The sequence below is a fragment of the Danio rerio genome, chromosome 23, assembly GCF_052040795.2.
Source record: "Danio rerio strain M-AB ecotype USA chromosome 23, GRCz13ab, whole genome shotgun sequence".
NCBI lineage: Eukaryota > Metazoa > Chordata > Actinopteri > Cypriniformes > Danionidae > Danio > Danio rerio.
In genome coordinates, this window is record NC_141043.1 from 2498813 (window position 1) to 2515332 (window position 16520).

The 16520-nt window shown below is 41.2% G+C and overlaps 3 protein-coding genes across 8 annotated transcripts in view; 1 reads left to right on the forward strand and 2 right to left on the reverse strand.

Moving 5' to 3' along the window:
* LOC101886810 (pleckstrin homology domain-containing family G member 1) overlaps positions 1–12414 on the forward strand; it is an 80685-nt gene extending 68271 nt beyond the window's left edge. For 3 of the 6 annotated variants that reach the window (XM_087306399.1, XM_087306400.1, XM_087306397.1), the window contains exons 10-18: positions 1748–1834; positions 2084–2117; positions 2201–2287; positions 2725–2763; positions 2872–2894; positions 4015–4185; positions 5888–6007; positions 6255–8061; positions 8154–12414. In XM_087306399.1, coding sequence (XP_087162525.1) covers positions 1748–1834; positions 2084–2117; positions 2201–2287; positions 2725–2763; positions 2872–2894; positions 4015–4185; positions 5888–6007; positions 6255–8061; positions 8154–9085 — 3300 coding nt within the window. In that variant the 3' untranslated portion in view covers positions 9086–12414. The remainder of the gene's footprint in view (positions 1–1747; positions 1835–2083; positions 2118–2200; positions 2288–2724; positions 2764–2871; positions 2895–4014; positions 4186–5887; positions 6008–6254; positions 8062–8153) is intronic. The other 3 variants (XM_087306402.1, XM_087306403.1, XM_087306401.1) reach the window with 1 other exon arrangement.
* LOC100002469 (uncharacterized) overlaps positions 1–16520 on the reverse strand; it is a 225505-nt gene that overhangs the window by 156050 nt on the left and 52935 nt on the right. The gene's annotated exons all lie outside the window — the stretch shown is intronic.
* The window catches only part of snai1b (snail family zinc finger 1b), a 159957-nt gene that overhangs the window by 43933 nt on the left and 99504 nt on the right, over positions 1–16520 (reverse strand). The window lies entirely within an intron of this gene.

A 16520-nucleotide genomic window follows, 5' to 3' on the forward strand; every position in this document is an offset into this window, starting at 1 on the left:
TGACAATTGCCTACACATCCCCTAGCCTAAACCCATCACAGTAGCATGGGCGCTACCCTAGTGGGTGGTACAAGGTCCACTACGTAGTTGACGATCGCCTACACATCCCCCTAGCCTAAACCCAACCGTCACAGGTGTAGTTACCTTAGTGGGTGGTACAAGGTCCACTATGTAGTGGAAAATCACCTACACCTCCCTTTACCCTAAACCCAACCGTCACAGTAGCATGGGCGCTATGTCAGTGGGCAATAAAAAGGTCTGCTATATAGTTGACGATCGCCTACACCTCACTTTACCCTAATTCCAAGCATCACAATAGCATGGGCGCTACCTTAGTGGGTGGTACAAGGTCCACTACGTAGTTGACAATCGCCTACACCTCCCCCTACCATAAACTCAACCATCACGGTAGCATGGGCGCTACCCTAGTGGGCGGTACATGGTTCACTACGTAGTTGATGATGGCCTACACCTCCCACTACCCTAAACCCAGCCATAACAGAAGCATCGACGCTACCTTGGTGGGCGGTACAAGGTCCACTACGTAGTTGACAATTGCCTACAGCTCCCCCTACCCTAAACCCAAGCATCACAGTTGCATGGGCGCTACCCTAGTGGGTGGTACAAGGTCCACTACTTAGTTGATAATTGCCTACACCTACCCCTAGCCTAAACCCAACCGTCACAGGTGTAGTTACCTTAGTGGGCGGTACAAGGTCTACTATGTAGTTGAAAATCACCTACACCTCCCTTTACCCTAAACCCAACCGTCACAGTAGCATGGGCGCTATGTCAGTGGGCAATAAAAAGGTCTGCTATATAGTTGACGATCGCCTACACCTCACTTTACCCTAATTCCAAGCATCACAATAGCATGGGCGCTACCTTAGTGGGCGGTACAAGGTCTGCTACATAGTTGACAATCGCCTACACCTCCCCCTACCCTAAACCCAACCGTCATAATAGCATAGGCTCTACCTTAGTGGGTGGTACAAGGTCCATGACGTAGTTGACAATTGCCTACATCTCCCACTACCCTAAACCTAACCATCACAGTAGCATGGGCGCTACCCTAGTGGGCAGTACATGGTCCACTACGTAGTTGATGATGGCCTACAACTCCCACTACCCTAAACCCAGCCATAACAGAAGCATCGGCGCTACCTTGGTGGGCGGTACAAGGTCCACTACGTAGTTGACAATTGCCTACACCTCCCCCTACCCTAAACCCAACCGTCACAGTTGCATGGGCGCTACCCTAGTGGGCGGTATAAGGACAAGCACCTACACCCCCCCTAGCCTAAACCCAATCATCACAGTAATATGGGTGCTTCCTTAATGGGCGGTATAAGGTCCGCTATGTAGTTAACGATCGCCTACGTCATCAAGCTGCAGCGAGGACATCTTGCCGCATTCACATGCATTTTTAATGGTGTATTCACATACCTTTCAAGACTGAAATTAAATATGCTGTTGTCCACCAAGGCAAACCGGGGTGCTGAAATATTATTAGGTAATCTAGCAGTGGGCAGGGTATAGAGACCTAAATAAAGACAGATATTCGACACAGAACTCTGCTCAGAAACTGACTTTAGTATTGTTTTTCAGATAAACATGTTCACTTGCATGTTTCTTAAATAACTGCAAAGATATTATGGCATTGTTATGCTTTAGGATAGTCAAATAGGTACATGCAGCACCCTTAACTTGCAGATTGTGCTGATTTATATCTGTAATTCACTTTCAGGCGAAGTCTCAACAGGATAAGAAAATGTGGGTCCTGCATCTAAAACGGCTGATCCTTGAAAACCATCCAGCCAAAATACCGGCCAAGGTTAGACACGCACACATTGTCCTGACTCTGCTTCTGTACAATATACTCAATGGTCACGCAGCTGTGGCCAAATTGAGCTGTTCACATTAACTGTGTCATGATAAAGTAGTTCACATCTCAAAGAGAACGTAAGAACTTTGAAGGAGAAGCAGAAGTTTCTGTACTTACAGAAGTGGGGGCACGGCGCCACCCAGAGGCCATTAGGTTAAGATTTACACTCAAACTCAAGTGTTTTCTCTCTCCCCACAGGCTAAGCAGGCCATTCTAGAGATGGACACTGCAAGTAAGTAATCACAGCACTACATTTGATCCTTTATTTTGCTTTAAAATTGACAGGATTTCAAACAATATATGTTTTTTTTTTAGACCACCCAAGTTTTAATCACAACTCTGATGACAAGAGAGTGAACACTAAAGAGGGTCCCTCACCCCGCAGAGTACGCAGAAAGACAGGTGAGACCCACTGCATGTACAACAACCAAACACACATTCATTCATTCATCTTCGGCTTAGTCTATTTATTAATCTGGGGTCGCCACAGCGGAATGAACCGCCAACTTATTTAGCATATGTTTTACGCAGCGGATACCCTTCCAGCTGCAACCCATCTCTGGGAAACATTCATACACACTCACTCACACACAAACACTATGAACAATTTAGCCTACCCAATTCACCTCTACCAAATGTCTTTGGACTTAAAACCCGAACACCCGGAGGAAACCCACACTGGGAAAACATGCAAACTCCATACAGAAACGCCAACTGACCCAGCTGGGGCTCGAACCAGCGACCTTCTTGCTGTGAGGCGAACATGCTAACAAACAAATAAACAAACATCATATTTTACTGATCATCATTCTTCTTTCTCTCTGTCTCCTTATCTATAGAGCCATTATCTAAGTTACTGAAGAACTCCAAACACATCAGTAAGTAGCATGTGTTTGAAAAAAGATAGATGAGTTTGTGCTTCAAATATTCAAATAATGTTAATAAGTTAATTTTATATTTCTCTATCTCTCTCTCTCTCGTTGTAGTATCCAGCCCAGATATACAGAAGGTAAAGGATACAACAATTAATTAATTATACCAAAGTTTCTCAATCCTGGTCCTTGCGCCGTGCATTTCGCATGTTTCTCTGTTTACATCAGACGTTTGTTCTAATTCAATAACAAGTGCCCTGCATAGTGGACTCCACAGGAAACTCGTCAGTTGGAAGGCAGCACGTTTCAGTCAAACAACAGATTAGTGTGTAATACAGGCCCGGAGCCAGGGGGGGTTCGGGTGGTTCAGAAGACCCATCCCTCACTGACAAAGATCCAGAATTTGTCTCATACATGAGCTCATTTGTCTTATTTTGACTGATATGCCATTATGGTGAAAAAAATAACTGAAAAGGGCTTTAAGTGCAAGCTGAATCCTCGGTTGGCTGTTGCTTCAGTGTGATTTCAAATCAGTTTTGGCCAATGCTAACAAATATTCTTCATGAGTATCAACATCCAGCTGAGCAAGAAAACACAATCTGACGTAAGAGAAGTCCTTTTTCGCTACTGTATTGTTGAGAATACATTTTACAAGTAACATTTATTCTAAATCTTGTTCTTGAAACAAAAAATGACCAATAAAAAGGTGTGAAGCACCAAAAGCGGCCCATATTAAAATAGATTCAAATATTATCTTGGCTAAAATAGTCATAAATATATAGTCATAAATAATCATTAAATAGAAAATGAGGCGAATAACTGCAACAAAAAAGAACCACCCCATTCACCTGGCTGACTACGGGCATGTAATAAGTGAATTTATATTGTATTTATTCACGGGGGTATATTAGGTCACCTTTCACACCTCTCTAGTAAGACACCGCAGGTAATGCCATTATTTAAATCTATGAATGAATGTTCTGAAGTGAAATATGGGTTTCTCATGCTCAGGTAGATATCAATGAAGCAGTAGGGACTAGGGAACAATGCACACTGCATAGGGAATGTGTCAGTCAGAACACAGCATGCATGCAGCTCTTCTAACAAGCTGCTCATCTAAATCAGCTGTGTTAAATAAGAGAGATATGCAAAATATGCAGAGCGGTGGGGCGCGAGGACCAGGTTTTGGTGCATTATTCAAACCTGATGTGATTTCTCTGAGAAGTATTTTTAAAAACTTGCATTTGTTCCACACAGCGCTCGAGTTTTGGGGTCACACTGCTGTCACCAGTGGCTAGTTTGGGTTCTATTGGCCGATCCCGCAGTCTAGTCAGCGAATCACAGGAGTCTCTGGACCCCGGTGACCACAGTGATGTAGATGACGAGCCGAACACGCAGGATGCTGATGATGAGGACGACACTGGATTGGTTAGTCTGATCTGACATTTGATGTTTAGTTTCATCCATATCACCTGTTTCTGAGTGAGCCTTTGGGTTTATATGACACTTTGGGCCTGTTTAAAACTGATCACATTATGCACTTTTTCTGTTTGGATAGCCATCTAAAACACATTCAAGATGTATATAAATCTGATCAAATGAAATACAAAGCGTTCTGTAATCTACATATAAAATAAGATATACAGCTTACTTTTTATTGAGTATTATTAAAATGACATGTGTTGTATCTGATGGTCTAGTCGATTAACCTAATTAAATTTGAATACAGCATAGGATTTGAAGAGTGAAATCAGATCCATTTAATGGAGATGCATTTATGTGGTCAAGTGTTAATGGAAATGTTTTTACAAATCTAAGCTAAAAAACACACATGAAGTGACAAGGTGTAAACAGGCCCTTTAGGTTTATGAAACTGTGTCTCAAAATTACTAAGCCAAACCTTTTCAAATAATATGGCTGCTTTTAAAAACTAATTCTTAATAAATAATAAAAGTTAAATACAGTAGTCAACATTTGAAGTGGATTTAAATCATAAAAAAGGGGTGTTGTTTAATAGTTTTAGGACAACTGATGAAAGTTGATGATCCACTTCAAATGTTGACTACTGGATATACTTAATAAGTGGATAATAAATGGATAAAGGATTTAGGATCTGAGCTGCCAACATGATAACGTGTTCAGTATTTGATATCTCTGCTGTGATTGATATTACGCTAACAGTCTAATCTTAAGTAGTTCTAGCCTGTTTTGTAAATTAGTAATAAAAGTGCAACTGTTTTTTTTTATTATTATTATTTCTACTTGCTAAATGGAAAAATAATTAGAGATTAAAGGCACATCTACCCTGCTAAAAAATCCAGCTTAAATCAGCATGATTTCCATGATGGTGCATGCTGGCTTATGTTGGTTAGAGCTGACACCGCTCTGGTCTTAAGCAAAATTCAGTTCAGCACTGCCAAAGGTCCATGTTGGTGACTAGATATTAGATTTTCCATCAGAATAGTGAACCAAATATATATACAGTTGAAGTCAGAATTATTAGCCTCCCTGAATTATTTTTTTTCCAAATTTCTGTTTAACAGCGAGAAAAAAAAATTCAACACATTCCTAAACATAATAGTTTTAATAACTAATTTCTAATTTCTGATTTATTTTATCTTTGTCATGATGACAGTAAATAATATTAGACTTGATATTCTTCAAGACACTTCTATACAGTTTCAAGTGACATTTAAAGGCTTAACTAGGTTAATTAGGTTAACTAGGCAGGTTATTGTAATTAGGGAAGTTATTGTATGACAATGGTTTGTTCTGTAGACTATCAGAAAAATATGTAGCTTAAAGGGGCTAATAATTTTGACCTTAAAATGGTTCTTAAAAAATTAAAAACTGCTTTTATTCTAGCCGAAATAAAACAAGACTTTCTCTAGAAGAAAAAATATTATAAGACACCCTGTGAAAATTTCCTTGCTCTGTTAAACATCATTTGGGAAATATTTAAAAACTTCAAAGAGGGGCTAATAATGGTGACTTTAACACAGCAATGTCCTGACTATTCCTTAGTACTGTATTGCAAAGACAAGCAACACTCTCATTTTAAATGCAAAGCTTTGGTTTATGTTTGATTGATTATGAATAATGTTCTAAAATTTAACAATTGCGCAAGCAGAGCTCTGGGGGAAAGCTGAGAGTGCCGGGAAAAGGAAGCCGAAAGAGACTAAACCAGCAAGTGTCAGTGGACAGCATTGAACAGTGGAGAAACAATGACCTCACCCACGCAGACCTCCAGGTAAGAACACGGTGAACGTTTTAAGCATTTCATTCTTTCTATCTTTCATTCAGCAACATGTCTTAAGTAATGTCGAAGTGTTTTTGCAAGCAGACCATTGCAAAAAGCACTGGAGGTCATTTTATCTTTAGATTTAAATGTGATATAGTAATCATGTTTTGAAAACTTGATGAATTTAATCCCACTTTCCAGCCTTAATCTTATGCATGCTAAAAGTGCTTATTTTCTGCATTTTCTGTTTATTCAGACTGCTAAACAGTCGCTGCAAAATAAGGTCATAACCCCACCTATCCTACGAGTGACTGCACCTCCCGAATCAGATGGAGATGAACACCTCCGTGCCATGTTGGGAACAGGACAGGCACCTGCTTTCTGCAATATTTGGACAGATCATCGAGTCCGAAGGGCTATGTTTCCCACCCGCCAAAAGAGTTTTCAAATCGATGACGATGAAGACATCTATCAGATGTTCCTGCCAACAGAGAATGATGTAAGCAGTCATGATGCCGAGAGTGACCATGAGACTGCTGATCATCCGGAAAGACCCTGCAGCTGGCATGTAGAACCGACAAAAACATCACGGCTAGGTCTTCCAGGTAGAGGAGTCCTTCGCAGGGCCAACAGCTTTGGAGAAGAGCCGAGTGGGCAAGAAATTCCTACTAAGCAATCCCTAGAAGAGGAAGAGATCAATAACCAGACTGAGTCTTCAAGCAATGAAATCTCAGGGTCATCGTCCGCCGAGCAGTTAACAGCTGATGATATCGAGAATGTTTATGACAACATTAGTTTTGAGGAGCTTCAAGCCATGGGACTTATCCGAAAGGATCAAGTTAACCATGCCGTTCCTGAGGTCAAACCTATGATAGCACCACAAGTTATTATAACTCCAACTGAGACGGAGAGTTCATGTGGCAGCAATAGGTCTTCTGGGCAGGAGGGGGAGCCGTTTGAGACTTGCGAGCTGCAAATTGTTGAGAATGAGGAGAATGTTTATGACACTATTGTCTTTCAGGAGTGCCCGGTTACTGCAGCTTCCTCGGATGAGGGAAAACCAGCCAAAGTGCAGAGATCTGAGGCTGATATTATAGCTACCCAGAATTCAGGAGGGTTTGTATCTGAGGAAAACCTTTGTACTAAAACTAAGACTGACTTTGAGCATCCGCACGTTCCCTCAGACATTGAAACATCTCAGCTGTCCTCAGCTGATAATACACTGGAGCAAGTGGATGAGATCTGGACGGATTTGGAAAACTACATTCGAAAGAATGAAAAGAAACCAGACAAACTTCCAGCTGCATTTCCTGTAAGTGGAACAGATGCGACGTGTAAAACAAAAGACTCTCCCAAAAAATCTCGTGATTCCCCACACAAAGCCCAAAAATCACACAACTCCCCAAGTAAAACAATAAGGTTGCAACAAAAGGATAATGATTCCCAATTTAAAGCACAAGAATCTCCAAGTAAGAAAGCAAATTCTGCACAAAGATCAAGTGATTCTCCATGTAAATTACCCTTAAAAACCATCCCTGCTGGTACATCTGGTTCCCCCAACCCACCAGCCTCTAAGCCCCCTCCAGCTCTCCAGATCCCTATCATCAACCTTCCAGAAAGTACTTTGGATGAAAATGATGGAGCATCTTCTCCTGCAGCACCTTCCATCCCTCTGCCCCCGACCCCTGAGCCTCAGCCGGGCACGGTGAAAAGCATTCGCAATAAACTTGCAAGATTAAGCAGTGGGAGCTTTCGGGATGATGATGACATCCCTTCACCAAAGGACTCAGAGCTTCATGTCCTGTTTAGTAGCCTTGACACTGGATCTTCCCATCTGCTGCTTAGTCCGGAAGCTGGCGACCAGTTTCTTGACCTTGGGGAAAAAGGCAAGAACAGAGTATTCCTCATGGCTAGGCAGTACAGTCAGAAGATCAAAAAGGCCAATCAGTTGCTGAAGATGAAGAGCATGGACCATGAACCCAGTTGTGCTAAGCTCAAGCTCAGCAAACAAAAGGACCTGGCAGCCATACTGGAGGAGAAGAAACAAGGTGGCAGCGCAATTGGTAAGACATCAATTGCTAATGTTATTCTTTCTTTATTCTAAAATGTTTGTTGATGCAAAACTGAAAATAAAACTTCCCTTTTCTCTGCTTAGGTGCAAGAATAGCAGAGTACTCGCATTTGTATGAACATGTGGTTTTTAAGGGTTCTCCAAGCGGTACTCCAATGCTGAAGTCATCCATCAGTCTTGCCGGCCCGCATCCCCTTTTCCCCAGCACCTCTTCATCCCCATCCTTATCTGAGAGCTTGACTCAAGATGACTGGTTAAACTGCACATATAGTAACGGAGAACTTGCTGACTTTGTGTCGTGGCCAGCAGAAACTTCAACCCCACAGCGAGGAATGACCCCTGCTAGTTCTAGTCCTGCACTGAAGAACCTTCCACCTACTCCTAGCACTCCTCCCAATCAGCGCTGGAGTGCTTGTGTGACACCAAGTAAAGATGACTCTGAACACATTTACAGTTCAATTGGACCAAGGAGCGCTAAGGTGTCCTCCTCTAATCGTTGCAAGTCCTCATCTTCATTGATAGAGCAAACTGAAAAGGTGAGCAGCAAGGGTCAGTGTGCTGGGATGTGGGAGGGGAACGGTAAAGAACCAAGGACACAAGTGCCTCGTCAGCACAGCCTTCCTGAATGTCCAGTCCAAGGGAAATCAGAGCCCTCGACGCCATGTGATATTACACTGCGGGACTCACAGCAAATCCTGGTGCTGAACAGGCAGGCACCACTGAATGCTCAAAGTGCCACTGAGAATTATCTGGCCAACTTTAAAGATGACGGAGACGACGACGATGATTATGTAGAGATCCGTTCTGAAGATGAGGGTGAAGAGCAGAAGAAAGAATTGCCCGGAACTGCTGGCAGCATGCAAACTCTTGTGAAAGGACAGCAGGTTTCCACTAGCGCTGATTTGGGATACATGTGGAATGATCCGGATTGCAGCCAGCAAGGTTTAAATCAACCCACTATTGTTCAGTCACTGAGGGATAAGTTCCAGTGTCTTGGGTCAAGCAGTATTGTATAGGAAGCATGAATGATGGACAGCGGATCACATGCATAGCAAGGAGGGGATAAGACACAACAAAATTAAACTTGCACATGGAACATGTTACAAAACTTTAAGACACAACATAAAGCACATGAACATTTTAACTGCAATTCATTGTACTTTACTGAGCTCAGTGCACTCAACAATAACACGAAATGACTTAGCATTACTTTGCTCATCTCTACTCTTAAACAGTAAGATCTAAACAAGAACACTTTACACAACACGTCAAATGATTTAATTTCTTTCTCTTTTCCTTAATATGAAGAAGCAATATCACAAGACTTTCAGTGTAAAGGTGAGATTATGACTCTAAGTTTTACAAAGGCTGATTTATACTTCTGCGTCAAGCGCAAACGCATGGTCCGGCACAGCCTTCACATGGTCACATGCCGTGGCTGACGACAACACTGATGCGCACTACACGTCACAACGATGTTTAGCACAAGCTCTTTGATTGGTCAGCTCTCTTGATTGGCAGCGGGGACGAGTGTGGGCGGTGCTGAGAGCCGCGAGCCCGATAGAGCGAGTGTTTACAAGTGTGAAGGAGCTCCAGATGGAAACTTTAGTTTTGTGTTTACCTTATGATTAAAGTTGTTGCACGTCTGCCGATTCCCCCCTCTGAATGAGCAAGTTTGAGCTACTTGTACATTAAGGTGGCATTCATAAAAAACAAAACAGCTGCATAGAAACTCGACACAGAGGAACATAAAAACCTGCTGCCAACTAGTGTTTCAGAATAATTCCTTTCATTTATATAGCGCTTTTCTAGACACTCAAAGCGCTTTATACAGTGGGAGGGGATCTCCTCATCCACCACTAGTGTGCAGCATCCAGCAGGAAGCCAGTTATGATATGGGGATGGTTAGGAGGCCATGATGGACAGAGGCCAGTGGGCAGATTTGGCCAGGATGCAGGGGTTAAACCCCTACTCTTTTTTTAAAGAACATCCTAGGATTTTTCACAACCACAAAGAGTCGGGACCTCGGTTTAACGTCTCATCCGAAAGACGGCACTCAATGCGCAGTATAAAGTCCCCTTTGCTATACTGGGGCGTTAGGACCCACAAAGACCACAGGTCGGGCGCCCCCTGCTGGCCTCACTAACACCACTTCCGGCAGCAACCTAGCTTTCCCATGTGGTCTCCCATTCAGGTACTGCCCTGCTTAGCTTCAGTGGGCGTTTTTTCTTGCAGGGCAACACAAACAGCATGCACAAGTAAATGCAAGACTACATTCAAGGCAGGTCCAGTGGGTCACGGCGGTCACTCGACGCAGAATTATAAACTAGCCTTAATTCAGAAAAGCAAGAAAATTAAAGAATAACATTGGGAACAGGGGCTCGAATCATACTCACAACTTATTTCTCTCTGTAACGGTTACAATATTCTCAAACTACTGGTTGTAATATTCTAGAACATGTACTGTATATAAATGTCGCCATACACGCTTTGGTTAGCCAAAAAAGGCACACGACTGGTGATTCTTATTAAATTACCTGACATTATTTCTGCGTAAACATGTTGATGGTTACTTAAGGCAATAATTAAATATTTTCAAATTAATTGTGTAGAAGCAAGTGATTTTGGTCATGTAAGTGGCTGCATCAACAGGAAACTATCAGCCATTCAGTGTGTAACTTGTAATATTTGCATGCCAGATTTTCTCCAGGCCAATAATACATAGAATCCATATATATTTTACTATGCTGTAAATTAGATATAGACATAGATTTATCCGAATGTAAAATTGTAAGTATATTTAAAAGGTGATTGGATTTTGCTAAGATCCTAGGTACAATATACCGCGCCTCAGACATCAGTAATTACTTAATTTTTGTTAATGTCAGGATTATGGCTAGAAATTGTAAGTGGCTAAAAATAGTTTATAATTTATAATGAGTTAATTTTAGGGTAATCAGATTGTGTTTCAGGAGACGATGATGAAGAAATGGGGGTGTCAAAAATGTACTGTAATTATTTGATGTAAACTACAGTTCAGTAAAGTCTGTTATCTGATCCTTTAGTGAAGTTTATTTATACACTAATTTCGAGAGGATCACATGCTTATGATTGCTTGCAGCCGGTCCCGCATTATCCAATGTAGGATTCACCAATCAGATGATTCCTAAGCCACTATAAATACCCTAAGTGCCATATAACAGCCATCTTCATTTTGAAGAATCCCCCCTTCCACCCCTACTCCTCCTCCTTTCCTAGATGGGTGGCACAGTGGCCCAGTTGTTAGCCCTGTTGCTTTACATAAAGAAAGTCACTGGTTCTAGTCCTCAACAAGCCAGCCGACGATTCTGTGCGGAGTTTACACGTACTCCCTGTGCTCACGTGGGTTTTTCCCGGGTTTCCCGGTTTCCTCCCACCGACCAAAATCATGCAACTTTAGTTAATTGACTAATCCAAATCAGCACTATAGATATGCTCCTAGTAAGTAGCTATCTCCTAAGAGCAATCACTATCTGTTCATAGCTACTAAAGCAGGGAAGTTCTGAAGATCTACCTGAGCTCAAACTCCCCTCTCACCTTGCAAATGGGAGGGAGCCCCGGGCTCGAGGATCTCACGAGCTCAGGGCTCTCTCCCGGGACAGCATGCCAAACAAGCTTAATAATCAATCATCAGCTAAGTGTGAACTCTTGAAATTGTGTTTAGTGTTTAAGATGCTCGCCATTGGCTGTCCTCACCCTGTCTCCGCCTTCAAACTACACACTGGTTGGCTCACACACTTTCATCTCATAATTAGATGTGTGAATTTACCTATTTATTTGCTTCAAGTTATTTTGTTTTACTTCCCCACAATTTTCAGATGTTTCCATTTGATGAAACATTATTTATTATGTTTAAAATTGTTGTTCAGCTGGTTTGACTTTGAAAACAGGTTTAAAATGTGCTGTGAATATTGCAGTTTTTTTTGCAAAAGCATTGTTCAGATATGTTACCTTATCAAAATGTTACACTGAAATAGGAAATCACCTAACCATGACACTAAGTAGTACCAGTGTAAATAGACTCAATTGAAATGTGTATGAAAGCATTGAATGAAGTATGTTTATATAGTGTTTTTTTTCCTTTTTTATTTAGTTGTACATTTGTTTTTCTGTTTCACTGGTGGGGACAGTTATCCATTGAAATTGTTACTTTTGCACTTTCCCTCCTTTTAAACATTCTGTTTGTAAAGATGTACATTTCCATCTGTTTTCATGATCTTAATTTAAGTTGTCATTTTTTTATATAACTTCCTATAGTAACTGGTCGAAGATGTATTGTAGGAAACAAATAAACCTTCTAAACTGCTTTTGTCTCCATGTTTGCCATCACAAAGTTAACCGTTTGTCTATTGCTCATCTTTTTTTAAGCAATCTATTTTTAGTTTAACTCTGTTTTTCATTGATAGATATAAGTCGGAGAGCCACAGCACCAAGTACATTGAATCAGACATCAACTGCTCCAATCTAGCAGCAGAACACAATCTGCTCACCTTTTCTTTCTCTCTGAATAAAGCAATTCAGTAACACTCATTCATTTTTCGCTTAGTCACGTTACAAATCCAGGGTCGCCACTGCGGAATGAACTGAAAACTTATCCAGCATATGTTTTCCGCAGCGGATGCCCTTTCAGCTGCAACCCATCACTGGGAAACATCCATACACACTTATTCACACACACATACACTACAGACATTTTGGCTTACCCAATTCCCCTATAGCGCATGTCTTTGAACTGTGGGAGAAACCGGAGCACCCGGAGGAAACCTACGCCAACACAGGTTTCAAAATGAAATATTATTTAACTGAAGTAACATTTGTATGATAGAAATAAAAGCCTTTGTTTCACTTCCTCTGGCATTTAAAGGGACAGCTCATCCAAAAATGATAATCATTTACACATCCTCCACTTGTTCCAAACCTTTCTTGCGAAGTTGTTTCCAATGTGATGAACACAAAGGAAGATATACTCACGAATGAGGGGGAAAAACAGGCATTGACTTCCATTTTCCTACTATGGATGTCTGTGACTCCTTTTTCCAACCTTCTTCGGTATATCTTCCTTTGTGTTCAACAGAAGAAGTACATTCATAAAATTCTAGAACCACTTAGGTCTGAGTAAAGGATGAGGAAATGTTCATTTTTGGATGAACTGACCCTTTTAAAATATTTATTATGTTACCTTACATACAACAACACTGCATTCGGCCCACTTGTGCACCAATCCGAAAGTCCCATCCTAAACTGTTTGGTGCAAAATATGTGTACAGTTGCACCCCTGATAATCTCGCATGAAAAATACCCATATATGAGTTAACAGCGCCATCTAGCGAAGCTCTCCTGAACCCACAGTGTTCTGTGTTGTGTTATATTCAGAGCTGAAATGATCTAAAGCAGGGGTCACCAAACTTGTTCCTGGAGGGACTTAGTCCTGCAGATTTTAGCTCCAACCCTAATCAAACACCCCTGAACAAGCTAATCAAGGTCTTACTAGGTATACTTGAAGCATTCAGGCAGGTGTGTTGAGGCAAGTTGTAGCTAAACCCTGCCGGGACACTGGCAATCCAGGACCGAGATTGGTGACCCCTGATCTAAAGCATGCCATTTGGTAATTTACCATCACCCTGAGGCAGTTTTGCACAAAATATAAACCTATGTGATTACAAATTATTTACCTGACTATTCAAATCCTGCACTTTTGAATTGATAAAACAAAATTGATTAATTATAATGGCTTTCATTTTGTGTGGCCAGGAAGAGGCTTGCTTTTTGTAGCTTTAACATATATGAAAACACAGCCAGGAATTAATATAAACCTCTGCATAAACCACTGATGTTTAATGAAGTGTATTGCAGTTCTTTCACTTCTAAAAAAATCACAGTAAGAGCTCAGCAATATGACACAATGCATAAACATGCATTAAATACTCAGCAGTCTACATGTGTTTGTTGCCTCATTACAAACACATGCAGCAAAATTCACATTATACACAATATATTAACAAAAGATATTGAAACATACCTTATGACTCTTCACATGATAATCTCACATGAAAAATAACCATATCTGAGTTAAAAGCGCCATCTAGCGAAGCTCTTCTGAACCCACAGTGTTCTGTGTTGTGTTATCTTTAGTGCTGAAATGATCTAAAGCAGGGGTCTCAAACTCGCGGCCCGCGGGCCATTTGCGGCCCTCAGTGCAATATTTTGTGGCCCGCGCCGACCGCTGTACACTGACAGAATCAGCTCTCCCCGCTCCGCTGATTCTATCCGTACACAGCGGTCACTGGCATTCCCCGCCCGCCGTGTAAACAAAGGGGCGGGGATGCCGGTGACGTCACCACGCACCCCACTCCTTTGTTAGACGCTGTGACGGGCGGGAAGTGTTAGGAGGGAACTTGCGCCGGCCAGAACCAAGGTAAGCTGTTCCCGCCCCTGCCTGCCACTTAGCTACCTATCTGCAGCCTGCCACTTACCTAGCTACAGCCTGCATCTTATATATATTATAGGTAGATACAGATTGGTACAGACTGATGTGACTGGAGTGGGGTGGGGGTGTTTTATTTATACATATATACGCCTTTTTTTTAGGTGAGGGAATGGAAGTTTTGAGTGAGTTCCCCCAAGCCATACTGAGGGTCTCAACTGCTTCCGCTCTAAAGCCAAATGTGGTTCAGATTTGTGAGGAGAAGCGCTGTCAAGTCTCTGGCAGCTAGGAGTAGGCAAAAGAAGATGCCATGTTCAGAAGAACTGTTCATAATCTTCACTCAATGTTCTATTAATGTTCAGGACACTTCATGTTCAGAAGAAATAATTAAAACTGTTAATAATGACATTTGAGGACTTTTTTTTTGTGTGAAATCCCTTTTGCGGCCCAGCCTCACCCAGACTTTGCCTCCTGCGGCCCCCAGGTAAATTGAGTTTGAGACCCCTGATCTAAAGCATGGCATTTGGTAATTTACCATCAGCCTGAGGCAGTTTTGCACAAAAAATAAACCTATGTGATTACAAATTATTTACCTGACTATTCAAATCCTGCACTTTTGAATTGATAAAACAAAATTGGGTAATTATAATGGGTTTCATTTTGTGTGGCCAGGAAGAGGCTTGCTTTTTGTAGCTTTAACATATATGAAAACACAGCCAGGAATTAATATAAACCTCTGCATAAACCGCTGATGTTTAATGAAGTATATTGCAGTTCTTTCACTTCTGAAAAATCACAGTAAGAGCTCAGTGATATGACACAATGCATAAACATGCATTAAATACTCAGCAGTCTACATGTGTTTGTTGCCTCATTACAAACATATGCAGCAAAATTCACATTATACACAATAAATTAACAATAGACAAAATTAAACATACCTTATGTCTCTTCAGGGACGGAGCTGAATCATTTTTAATCCGTATATCCAGCATTTTGCGTTCTGAAGGCTGTGAAGAGATGAGATGCTGGCTGAACTCCATTTTGTGCAATATGTGATGAGTTGTTGTCCATCTGATGTTTCAATTCACAAAGTGTAAGACCTGTAAAGGACCAGATATTTTTTGTTCTGATACACAATGGAATCCAATAGAGTATATTAACTTTTTTCTTTCATTCTTTTATGATTTGACTGCTAAATCTTGATATATTACAGATTAAGCGAAGAGGTAGCACAGATCGTCACAGTTTTAGTAACCAGTTGTGACCTACTGGTTAGGGAGTTGGACTGGTAATAGAAAGGTTGCAGGTATGATTCCTGGTTGGAACTGAAAAATGGACGTGCCTGACTTGCTTCTGTTAACACAATGTTGATGTTTCATTTTCCAAATTTGCCACACACCAGATCATTTTTATATACACACACCAGTTTTATAGGGAGTCCTAACTTTTTTCACATTACTATATATTCTGTTGCGATTTCTTTTCTGGAAAATATGGCAGATTATTATGACACAAAGGCAAGTTTTTTACAGATCTGTATGTATGGGGTAGAATTGGGATTGGGCCCAATACTATTAAACAAATGAGCTGAATTTCTGCTTCACTCATGTCTAACTAATAATGATCTGATGGGTGTTTTGAGCTTAAATTTTACAGACACATTCTGGAGACACCAAAGACTTATATCTTGCAAAAGGGGTAAAATCAGAGACTTTCAAATTAGGTTTTAACTTGACGTCAATATGCATCCATCCTGTAGGGTGGCGGTAAACGCACCCAAAACCGCAACAAAACATCATAGAAGAAGAACAAGATGCAAACGGGGAAATGTAGTTTTTTATACGTCAAACAGTCTTTGTATTGATATGTGAGGTTACATACCTCTTTATGCACGTCGGTGTGCAGAGTTGAGTGTTTGTAGTGGTTCGGCGGCTCGTGTGTGTGTTTATTATGAACTGAGAGCAGCTCGTCACGATTGATCTGGA